The 12,977-nt window shown below is 41.9% G+C and overlaps 1 protein-coding gene across 1 annotated transcript in view; it reads left to right on the top strand.

Moving 5' to 3' along the window:
* The window catches only part of LOC109935260 (neuronal PAS domain-containing protein 2-like), a 72,151-nt gene extending 59,680 nt beyond the window's left edge, over nt 1-12,471 (top strand). Inside the window, exons 11-14 of the mRNA XM_048605267.1 lie at nt 2,967-3,166; nt 6,292-6,384; nt 9,471-9,660; nt 12,169-12,471. Coding sequence (XP_048461224.1) covers nt 2,967-3,166; nt 6,292-6,384; nt 9,471-9,660; nt 12,169-12,333 — 648 coding nt within the window. The 3' untranslated portion in view covers nt 12,334-12,471. The remainder of the gene's footprint in view (nt 1-2,966; nt 3,167-6,291; nt 6,385-9,470; nt 9,661-12,168) is intronic.
* Nucleotides 12,472-12,977: the final 506 nt, after the last annotated feature.

Genomic DNA, 12,977 nt, shown 5'->3' with positions numbered 1-12,977 from the left:
CAGAAGGGTCGAGGCCCAAAACGTCAGCCTTCCTGCTCCTCTGATGCTGCTTGGCCTGCTGTGTTCATCCAGCTCTACACCTTGTAATCTCAGATTCTCCAGCATCTGCAGTTCCTACTATCTCTGAGTCATTGTAGGTGTCTGAAACCAGATGGACCTGTCTGTGGTTTGCCATACTTGCAGTGTGACTCATAAGGATTAATTATCTCCTCATGGGTCCATTTGATACGTTCGCTCTCAACAATGTTGGCGGGGGTGCGGTGGGCAAAGTCAGAAGTCACGTGACACCAGGTTATAGTCCAACAGGTTTATTTGAAATCACAAGCTTTCAGAGTGCTGCTCCTTCATCAGGTGACCTTAGATGACATGGGAAATTATAAGTTCAGTCAAAAAAAAGGAAGCATTCCTAAGGTTTAGGCAACTAAAAATAGATAAAACAAAGTTGAGGAATATGGAGAAAGTAGGAAGGAGCTCAAACTGGGAGTTAGGATGGGCTAAAAGGGGCTGAAATATCCTTAGCCAGTGGAGTTAAGGAGAATGTCAAGGCATTTTATACATAAATTAGGAACAAGATAGTAGCTAGTGAAAGAGCAGGCCCATTCAAGGAAAAAGGAGGGAGGTTATGTGAGGAGCCAGAGGAAATGGGTGAGATCCTGACTGAGTACTTAAATCGGTATTTACCAAAGAAAGGGACTTGAGGGACGTTGAGCTTAGGGAAAGGTGTGTGAATACTCTCGGGTAGGTCAACTTAATGAAGGAGGAAATGTTAGGTGTCTTGAAATGCATTTAGATGGGCAAATCCAAGGGCCAGATGGGATCTCACCAATGTATAACTGTATAATTGAAGCACAACCCCTCCCATCATGTATTCAGTTCCACTTAGAAGAAATTACAATATTCTCACAGCTTTCCTAATTATTTGCTGTACCTGCATGTTAACATTTGGCAATTGATACATAGGAATGCCCAAATCTCTCTGTAACTCAGAGCCCTGCATTTTCTCATCATGTAGATATTGTGCTTCTTTTTTATCCTTCCTGCCAAAATTGACAATTTCATTATTGCCCACAATATATAGAGGGGGTCACTGTGTTATGAACATCCAACTTACAAACACTCGTACTTATGATAATTTTAAAGATCTGACATATCAATATTTCCTGTACTTAGGAACAGCTTCTTTATATTGTACTGCAATGTGTTCTGACTTGCATACAACGGAACCAGTTTGCAAAGTGGAGACTGCCTGGACTCCATTTACCCTATTTTTGGCAGCTCACATAACCCATCTCTATTCCGAGCAAGCCAATCTGTTATCTATGTCAAAATGTTATGCCCTATACCATAAGCTGGATATTATCAAAGATGTAGAACAAGACATTAAATGCATCAACACAAATACACCACCATTCCTCTTGCCACTTAGCTCAATGTCTCATCTCCATTAAACATCAGAGCCATGATCTAAACTTAGATTATAAACTCATTATTCAGCAGCTTCATGGAGGGATTGGTATTGAAACCAAGGCCTTATGTATTAATACCATGTGTTGACCGATATCATAAATCAAAAACCTCGTGATCAAAGTTTTTTTCACTGAGTAAACATATTTCAATAAGTTGTAGGATATTAAACCCACACTGATTATTCAGCGAATAGTATCCGCTCTAGTTTTAGATATTATTCCATTGATATTTTCTTGCTCTTTTCAAGAATTTATTTTTCAAATTATCTGTTGACTTCCCTTTTGAGAACTTTGTTATCTTTACTTCCTGTCCACTGCCTGGTCAGTCTTAATAAACCTTCTTGTCAAAGAGAAAATCTCCTCATCGCACACTTCAGTTTTTTGATGTTGTTCTTAATTTTTTGATATCCATTAAGGAAATAGAGAAAATGTGTTTCTATCGACCGGGGAGTCTGGGATCAGGGAGCATAGTCTGAAAAATTAGAGTTGGACCTTTCAGGAGTGAAATTTGAAAACACTGCCACATCTAAATTGTTAAACTTTGTCCCGTATTGACGCTGGATTAATTATTACCTTTACAACTGCGATTGAGAGCACAATTCTTGTGTACTTTTTATTTGTTCATGTGGGTGTTGACGGCTAAGCCACCATTTGTTGATCACTCCCTTAACCATTTATTGCCCATTCCTAATTACCCTAAGAATCAACCATATTGCTGTGGGTCTGGAGTCACATGTAGGCCAGACCAGTTAAGGATGGCAGTTTCCTTCCCTTAAGGACATGTGTGAACCAGATGGATTTTCTCGACAATTGACAGTAGTTACATTGTCACAATTAGGCCAGTCTTTTTATCCTAGATTTTTATTGAATTCAAATTTCACTCCCTGCAATGGTGGGACTTAAACCTATTTCCTCAGAGCATGAACCCGGGGTTCTGGATTACAAGATCAGTGGCTGCAGTTTAGAATCTGTTAAGATCGGAAGATCCCTGCATTTGTAATCAATGCCACCAACACTAGGTGGAGCAACTCACAAGCCTGTGGAGAATATTTCTACCAACATTAGAAAGTTTAGGATGATTCAACAGGTTGCCTGAAATGTTTTTTTTGCTCTAGATGTAATTAAATGGCAAAATGTATTGGTGTGAATGGTGTAGAGAGTATCATCATTAGTTAGCTGCAGATCGGATGGGTTAATCTAAACTGCTTTCAGTCTGGGTGCCTTTGTAGTATGTTACAGAGTGAAATCAAATTGCTTCAGAATCAGGGAAAATACACAACAGGTGCCATGATGTTTGTATTCTCTGTTCACTGCTTTACCAGTGATATCTACTTGTTTAAAAAAAAATTACTGTTCTGATAATGGCATGACACTATGGGTGCAACTGGCCATGGGTGGTAGGTCATCTTTAATGGCAGCGCCTCTGTTCTGCGTTGGGAACAAACACTTTGTAATTGGAAACCTATTGCACAAGGGTTAACTGATTGTTCATTTCTGCAGGTTCAGCAGCAGTTCATGAAAGGAGATCAACTGCAACAAGCCAGCTTGCAAATCCACTCACATACCAATCGGATCACACCACTCTTTAGTAACCCCACGATGTTTGCCCAGACTCCAACAGTACCCTGCCCTATTCCACTGCCATCTGACGTTAGTCAGAGCCACTCATCTCCAGAATATGGACATGACCGACAATTAAGGTACAATTCTTGCAGCAGTTGTTGCATGATTTGAGAGCTAAGGAAAGACCAATTAATTTGAGTCACACAGAGTAGGCAGGGCACTGACCATGGTTGATTAACAAGACCACACTTTCTAACATTACTACCAACGGCCATTGCCAATATTACAAAGAATGCAAACTTGACATCTGCCCATAAAGTATGAGTAAGTGAATAAAATAATTATGTTTCTTAGGACAGAAATTATTCCGAGCGCTGGTTAGATTATTTAAGTGATTCAGCTAACAGGCTAAGGGCACATTAATGAGTTCTTAAAGCTAACCATAGGGCTACATTCCTCTTAAGTACTTTTTGGTATGTTGCACTGTTTCCAGAGCACAGTCCCTCGTAGCTCCTAGTAGAAATGTGACTGACTTTAAGAGCTGTTATTTTTGTCATTAATGACAGATGATCTGAGTTCTGTTACAGATCAGTTCTATTTTTATCTGCTATCATCACTACTTAGATCATGATATTAATTTATATTTGCACTGTGGCTTGCTACCCAACAACATTCTGTCTGCAACCTCTTACCTTGTAGATGACTCTATTTTCCAACAGTCCCTTCTCTCTGTGGTCTACTCCCTTAATTGGGTTCTTAGGCCATATTTGCATGGGTAAACATGCTAACTTGGGATTCATCCTCACTACTGCCATCATTATCGAAATTGTACCTTTGGCCACATCATTCACAAGCTCTGGGTCTAAATGATAATAGCTGTTATACTAAGATGCAATAGTTTGCCAAACACAATGTCTGGGTGAATACTGTAGACACCATTGATACCATTGTGTTTGTGTTTTGTTACTGTCTAGCTCCCCCTCCACCAGCCTCCCTGACTGTGCACCTTGGCACAGCTTATTCTCCCGTTCAACCCTGAGCTAGATTTTCTGCCACCGACAAAACTATTTCTGTTATCTTGCCCCTGAAGTCCACATGCACACTTTGGTCAATGTGAGGATAACTTGCTCAACTGCACGTTACTCAATCCCCTCCCCACCACATGTCAATCAGAAGTCTGAAGTCCATGGCCTTTCTCACAAAGTGTTGCCAACCGTCACCACTATTCCATTGAAGCCAAGATCAATTTGATGATTCCTGGTCTTATTTACAAATCGCTCCATGTTCTGGTCAATTCTATCCAAAGGGTTTCCTTCGAACTGCATGCGCCAATCTATTTTGCTAATCCGCCTGATTGAACATTACAGTTTGTAGCCTATTCACCTTCATTCGCGCAACAGAAACTAAACTCACAGGAATTACACTCCTGACCTTTGTAATCCCCTTCCAAAACCATCTCAACTTGCTGGTCTTCACATTAAGGTAAACATCCGTTTGGCCTTGCCTGTGATTCCCCTCCCCTTCCTCATGAACTATTTTCCAATGCCTATTTCTTTCTTATCGAACATTTCAAGTGTAACAAGTGCTAAATAATGCTTATTTTTTAATTCTCTGGGAGCATGGGGAGCCTATAGATCCCTGTTGCTTTCTGCCTGGCAGTCTTTTGGCAAATCCAGATCACCTTGCCAACCAACTGACACCTCATCCTCCTGCAGTACAAATGGTTGTGATCCTTCGACATTTGGTGTTCTTGCATTTGCCCTGATGAGTAAAAGATGAAAAACCTCAACAACTTCTTTTTTCGTCAATGAGTAATGAGTTTTGGCATTAGGTCCAGCACTAAATTAAATTTGCTCTCCCATTATGTTCATTATAAATCTGACAAATAATATATATTCAAAATCACTTTAATGGTAATAAACTGCTGTTGGGAAATAACTGGTATCATTATGAAACCTTCTGTCAGATGTTATAAAACATTGAGTACCTTTTATCATGTGGTGACAACTCTCTAGTTATAATTGGTCTGTGTCACTGTATCTGTCTGAGGGAAGTTGTAAATAAGGTTGCAAACTGAAAAGAACTATTTTTATTAATAAAAACAGGAAGTTCCGGAAATACTCAGCCAGTCTGGCAGCATCAGTGGAGAGAGAAATAAGACTTTTTTTTATTTGTACATGGGATGTGGGTGTCACTGGCTGGCCAGCATTTATTGCCCGTCCCTAGTTGCCCTTGAGAAGGTGGTGGTGAGCTGCCTTCCTGAACCGCTGCAGTCCACCTGCTGTGGGTTGACCCACAATGCCATTAGGGAGGGAATTCCAGGATTTGGATCCAGTGACTCTGAAGGAACAGCAATATATTTCCACGTCAGGACGGTGAGTGGCTTGGAGGAGAACTTGAAGGTGGTGGTGTTCCCATGTATCTGCTGCCCTTATCCTTCTAGATGGAAGTGGTCGTGGGTTTGGAAGGTGCTGTCTAAGGATCTTTGGTGAATTTCTGCAGTGCATCTTGTAGATAGTACACACTGCTGCTACTGAGCGTCGGTGGTGGATGGAGTGGATACGTCAATCAAGTGGGATGCTTTGCCCTTGACCTGAATAGCTTGCTGGGCCATTTTAGAGGGAAGTTAAGAGTCACATTGCTGTGGGTCTGGAGCCACACGTAGGCCAGACAGGGTAAGGATGGCAGATTTCCATCCCTAAAGGACATTAGTGAGCCGGATGGATTTTTACAACAAACATTACACGGTCGCTGTTAGGCCAGCTTTCTTTTAATTCCAGATGTTATTGAATTCGTATGTCACCATCCGGGTTTCAAACCTATGGCTCCAGAACATTAGCTTGGAGTTCTAAATTACTAGCTCAGTGACATTACCACAATGCCACTGCTTCCACCTACAGCAGTTCTTTGAATGGTCATATTTGACTCAAAACGTTAACTTGGTTTCTCTGTCCACCGATGCCACCAGACCTAATGACTGTTTCCACCACTTTGTTTTTATGTCAGATCTCCAGTATCTGCAGTGTTTTGCCTTTATTAAATCTTGCTAGTAGTCAATTTAAGGTTGTAACTCAACATTCCAGTTTTCCTCGTGTACATGAACTTTTTATCCAATGTTAAGAACCCAACCTGAACTGCTCAAAAATATTACAGCTGTGTTCAGCTGCCAATACATGTCAACTGAGTGAAGAATATTCCACACACACCTTTCACAAAGAAGAAAGAGAAGTTTTACCATCATTTTTCACTTGGTCTTTTCCAGATTATTTTTGAATCAACCCATTCATCCCATAATGCCAAACAGCAGTGAAACAGAACAGCTATCCCAGAATAATACAACGAGACAACAGGCCAAGTAAGCATTTTGATATTGACTCAGAGTATTGCTGGATAAACACACAGTAGGCTCCTGAAAGCATTAGATACAGTAGCCTAAAAATCACTGTGAATGATGCTGTTATACAGTTCTGAGGAAGGATCACCAGACCCAAAATGTTAAGTCTGATTTCTCTTCACAGATGCTGCTAGACCTGCTGAACTTTTCCAGCAATCTCTGTTTTTTGATGCTGTTATACAGATGTGTTCTGAATAATGGTCACTGGACACAAAACATTAAGATCATAGAATCCCTACAGTGTGGAAACAGGCCCTTCATCCCAAAAAGTCCACACTGACCCTCTGAAGAGCATCCCACCCAAACCCATCCCCCACCTCTTTTCCCTGTAACCCACCTAAATCTACGCATCCCTGAACACTACGGGCAATTTAGCATGGCCAATCTGCCTAACCTGCACATCTTTGGACTGTGGGAGGAAACCAGAGCACCCAGCAGAAACCCCATGCAGACACAGAGAGAACGTGCAAACTCCACACAGGCAGTCACCCAAGGCAGGGATCAAATCCAGGTCACTGGTGTTGTGAGACAGCAATGCTAACCACTGAGCCACTGTGCTGTCCACAGAAAGATATGGCACTTTGTTTCTCTCTCCACAGATGGTGCCCGACCTGCTGAGTTCTCCAGCAATTTCTGATTTTGCTTCAGATCTCCAGCATCTGCAGTTCTTTGTTTTATTTCACAATGATTATATTGAGCCCAACGCTGTACAAATATCTATGACCGATAGTAGATGCAGATTAGTTATGTCCCATGAGGAGGATAGTGTCACAATGGTAATGATTTCTCATGCACAAAACCGTGCTATCCCTCCCTAATCAGTCCTTGCCTCTCCAAATGCACGCAAATCCTGTCTTTCACAATCACCTCCAGCAACATACCCACCGCTGTTGTCAGGTTCACAGGTCTACGGTTCCCAGGCTTCTCCTTACAGCCTTTCTTAAATAAAGGCACAACATTAGCTACCCTCCAGTCCTCTGGCACCTCACCCATGATTATAGATGATACAAATATATCTGCGAGGGGCCCTGCAATTTCCTCCCTAAACTTCCCACAATGTCCCGGGACACACTTGATCAGGTTTAGTAGATTCATCCTGCTTTATGTTTTCTAAGACCTCCAGCATTTCCTCTTCTGTAATGTAGACTAGTAATTTAGGACTCTGAACTGATCTGCAGATGAGTGCTTCCATCCTACCGTGGCAGCTTGGGGAATTTAAATTCAATTAGTCACTACATCTGTTAGCCTCATTAATAACGATCATGAAACTACAGGCCTGTCATTAAAAACCTAATTGGTTTACAAACATCCTCCAGGAAGATATCTAGAGTCAGAGAGTCATGCAACATAGAAACAGACTCTTTGCTTCCAACTAATCCACGCTGATCATGTTCCCAAACTCAACTAGTCCCAGCTGCCTGCATTTGGCCCACATCCCTCCAAACCTTTTCAAATGTCTTTTAAACAATGTAACTGTACCTACATCCACCACTTTGTCTGGCAGTTCATTCCACACATGAACCACTCTCTATGCAAAAAATGTTGCCCCTCATGTCCTTTTTAAATCTTTTCCCTCTCACCTTAAATATATGCCCCCCTGTTTTGCAATCCCCCATCTTTGGGGAAAAAAGATCTTTGCTATTCACCTTATCTATGACCCTCATGATTTTATAAACTTCTATAGTGTCAACCCTCAACCTCCTGTGCTCCAGCCTATCCAGCCTATTTGTATAACTCAAACCCTCCATTCCCAGCAACATCCCTGGCAAATCTTTTCTGAACGCTCTCTAGTTTAATAATATCCTTCCTATAGGAGGGCAACTGCACACAATACTCTGCAAGAGGCCTCTTCAACCTCAACATGACATCCCAACTCCTACACTGAAAGGTCTAAGCAGTGAAGGCAAGCGTACTAAATGCCGTCTTAACCACCCTGTCTACCTGTGACGCAAATTTCAAAGAATTATGTACCTGAATCCTAGGTCTCTCTGTTCTACAACACTACCCAAGGCCCCACCATTAACTGTATAAGTCCTGCCCTTGTTTGTTTTTACCAAAATGCAATACCTCGCATTTATCCAAATTAAACCCCATCTGCCAATCCTCAGCCCTTTGACCCAATTGATCAAGATCTCTTTGTAATCTTAGATAACCTTCTTAACTGTCCACTATACCACCGATTTTGGTGTCATCTGCAAACTTACAAATATGCCTCCCATGTTCTCATCCAAATCATTTATAAAAATGACAAACAAAAATGGACCCAATACCAATCCCTGCTGGTCACAGGCCTCCAGTCCAACAGAAACAACCCTCTACCATCACCCTCTGTCTCCTACCGTTAAGCCAATTTTATTTCCAACTGACAAGCTCACCCTGAATCCCATGTGATCTAAAGTTACTAATTAGTCTATCATGCAGAACCTTGTCAAAGGCTTTACTAGAGTCCAAGTAAACAACATCTACCACTCTTTCCTCATTAATCTTTTTGGTTACTTCCTCTAAAAACTCAATCAAGTTTGTGAGACATGATTTCCCTCGCACAAAACCAGGCTGACTATCCTAAATCATTTGAATTAGCTTTATTGTTGAATTAGTTTTATTGTCACATGTACTCAAATGAGTACAGTGAAAAGTTTACAAGTCGCCACTTACAGTGCCATCTTAGGTACTAAGGTTCCTCCGTAGAATCCTTAATTACAGAATTGAGAAATGAAGAAAAACAGTTTCATTTCTTGCCTCTCCAAATGCATGTAAATCCTATCTTTTAGAACTGTACATTTTCCTCTTAAACGTGATTATGGATAGTTAATGCTCAGTTTGTGCACTGGCTACCACATATGAAACTGAAGTATCACACAGCCCTGAAAGACACTACTATCTGGCATTCCTTTAAATAATTTGTTATTCCTACATCGATATGCAAACAATCGGTCTGCTGCAGGTTATCAATGACCAGATTATGTTAAATTAGTCAGATGAATTTAACAAATGTTACATGTATCAAATGTTCAGTGAATCCTTCTTTGTGAATTTTGTATTTTCAGATTTATCCAAGATCAGCAGATGCTGACGGCACTAGCAATGCAACCAACCAGCTGTAGCGCAGTCATCGTCCCTTCTCCTAGTTCCGTGGCCATCCAGCATCCAAATTTCTCCTCACACCAGCAAGCCTCTATTCCACAGCGACACAGCCATCATTCCATGCAGCTTCAGCAGCGACATCAATATCTTCAGGTACCAAGTCCCATCACAGTCTATGAACCACAAAGGGAAACACTACCTTCAGGATGCAGGCAGTAAACAGTGTTACCAACATCTGAAGATTTTGTGACCTCATTGACACAAGAAATATCATATCATGAGAACTCCTTTCCCTTCAGTACATTAAGAGGAGAAATAAACATTAATATGACATTGACCTTAAGTTTTTTAAAAAAAGCTTCGATCATTCCAGCTTTGCAAACTATCACCCCATCGACAACTTCTTGAGGGTCCTTGAACATGTTGTTGCCTCACCAATTTATGCTCAGCTTTCTCACAAAGCCATCTCTCAATTAGAGTTATATTTCTGCTACAGTGCCAACATGGTTCTCACAAAGATATGGTGTGTAATTGGTACAAAAGTAAACTGTCGCTTCTCTTCTTATTTTCCTCAACCTTTCTGCAGCTTTTAACATGGTTGACCCTCCTCCAACACCCATTCACACTATTGTCCAGTTTGGTGGAACTGCATTCCCTAGTTCCATTCTTAACTGTCCAGTCATAGTCAGAGAATAATCTGCAATAACAATGCTTCATGCTTTTGCATCCTTACTTCTATGTTTTTTCCCCATGGATCTATCTTCAGTTCCCTACCTGTTGCCATCTATTTCCTTCAATTAAATATTGGGAAAATTGAATGCATTCCCTACTTACTGATTCCATCCCTATCTCTGCCAATGGTCTGAAACTACGCCAATCTTTTCACAACATTGGTGACATATGTAACTCAAAAATTAACATTTGATGCTTTTCCCATCTCTGTTACATTGCCTGACTTCATTTCTGCCTCAGCTCTTGCTACTGAAACCCTCATACATGCCTTTGGAACCTCTAGACTTGACAGATTCCAATGCACTTCTGGCTGATCACACATTCTACCCACTGTAAACTCAAAGGACATCTAAAACTGTGCTACCTGTGTCTAACCTGGCACTAGGCCTTGTGCACAGATTACCCCAACACTTCATGACATATAGTGGCTCCCACTGAAACAACATTTGTTTTCAAAATTTTCATCCTTATTTCCAGTTTTCTGCCCTGCTGCTTACTCCCCACTCCCTGAAATGTCTGCATCCATCCATTTCTGGTCTCTTGATTAGACCTAATTTTAATCAAGTCATCACTGGTGGTGTGCCTTCAGTTGCTTAGGACCCAAGGCTTTGGAATATCTTTCCTGCACCTCTCCCCACATCGTTGGTGGCTCTGATTCACTGTCACCTTTCAGCCTTTTGCTCGTGGGGTCCTTGAGGAAGGCTTGCTGCTGGCCAGGTAAGTGCCGGAGTGGGACACCATGTGGTGAGTGTATTGAAGCAGGGTCTGGCCTTCCAGCAGCTGAGACTACTCCCATTGTTTCCAGAAGATTCTGGCCCACTTCCCCTTTGTTTGCTCTTGTCAAAAGTGATTCATGATTTTCAACACCCCTGTCACATCTCCCTGTCAGCTTCTGATTTAACGAGAACAGATCCAGTTTTCTCTCCACATAAATGAAGTCCCTTGTCTGAGGTAAATCTAGTAAATCCCTTCTGCATTATCTCAATGTTCTCAGGGGTGGCCTCTTTGGTCACACTGTAATAGTTTTTCTTTCAACCCCAAATTCTCAGCAACTTAGTGATGCAATGACCCACCTGCTTTCCAAATGCAGATGCAATGTGGGTACATTCCCTGTTGAATGCTTTCTTACTCTTTGCCATGCCATAGGGTGTGAGACACAAAACAGGGGCTTGATCTTTGTCATGGAGGCCGGTTTGGGCCATGTTAATGGCTAGATTACCTTGTGCAGTTTTGGTTTCCTTACCGAATTGAAAATATTCTTCCATGGAGGGAGTTCAGTGACCATTCACTAGACTGATTCCAGGGATGGTGGGTTTGTCTGATGTGAGATTGATTTGACTGGGCCTCTAATTACTGTAGTTTGGAAGAATGTGAGGAGATCTCATTGAAATATATAAAATTCTGACAGGGCTGGATAGAGGGATGATGGAGGGATGATGTTTTCCCCTATCTTTGGTGGGGAAGCCCAGAACAAGGGGCATTGTTCTCCGAATACAACGTTGTCCTTTTCAGACTGGGATGGGAAAAATTTCTTGACTCAGAAGCCAGGGCATCTGTGGAATTTTCTACAACAGAAAGCTGTGAGGTCACTGAATATGCGTAAGGAAGAGATAGATTTTTGGAAGTTAGAGGTGGCAAGATGTGTGAAGAGAGAGCTGATGTGTGCCCATTGAGATAGAGGATCAGCCATGGTCACCTTGAATGGCGGACCAGGCTTGATGGGCTGAATGGCCTACTACTGCTCCTATGTTCTACATTTCAGCAGGTTACAGTTGGAGAGCCTGTTTGTAGAGGTCTTGGGAAAAGGTAGATGGAAGGGATGGGGAACAAACATAAAAAGCGAGGAAGCTGAAGACTTTTACACACTAATGCTTTTGGCGTAGAGTCGGAATGAATCAATTTGTGACAAAATGTTTTTTGTTTTTTTAGCAAGTGCCACCGAGTGGAATGATGCAAGGTGACCAGTCGCAACCTCTTTTCCTGGGATCAGCACCACAGGTGAACATGGGCTACCTCTCACAACACCAAACCCATGGGACGCAAAGCAACACCAGTGGCCTCTCGGAATTGCACAACATTCAGTTGCCGCGGTAACCAAGGTCAATCACAGAGGCAGACGATGCAAGGCTGCAAATTGGACGTACCTCCGTGGTGTATTTGTGGGTAAAGGGCAAATGCTCACCTGGTAGCTCATCCATGCCCGAGAGAAATGGGTGCCAGGAATGAAGGGCACATGGCTGGAGTGTAGCAGAATCTCTGCAATGCAGAGCGAGGTGATGCCACTTTTCACACAGGGAGCTGTTGCAAACTGACAGCAAATTACAAAAAAGAAACAGAAAAAAAATCCCAACGCATCCTTCCTTCTCGCCAATACACTACGTCCTGTTCATAGGAATGCACCAGAAAAGGAAGATAACAGATAGTCAGTTGTACCACTGGTTCAGGTCTGGAGGAGCCACTACATGTTTTGCAGTGATCTTTCTACCTAAAACACCGACCTCTCGAGGGCTTGTCTTCTTGCCAAGCAAAATAATTATTCAGTAAATAATCACCTCATTAGTCACAACTTGGAACGGCTAATTTTGGTATCATTCATCGGACGACAAGAGATATGCTTCTTTTAAAAACTCACATGAGAACAGCACTTGTGACTAGACTGTCACAACATAAAGCAGGCATCACTGGTAAAATGGTGGCAAAGTGACCTTGTTAAAAGCTGCGTTAACTGTTTTGTCAGG

Source organism: Rhincodon typus, chromosome 14 (genome assembly GCF_021869965.1).
Source record: "Rhincodon typus isolate 14 chromosome 14, sRhiTyp1.1, whole genome shotgun sequence".
Lineage (NCBI taxonomy): Eukaryota > Metazoa > Chordata > Chondrichthyes > Orectolobiformes > Rhincodontidae > Rhincodon > Rhincodon typus.
Note: the sequence above shows the minus strand (reverse complement) of the source record. Positions and strands in the feature narration are given on the sequence as shown.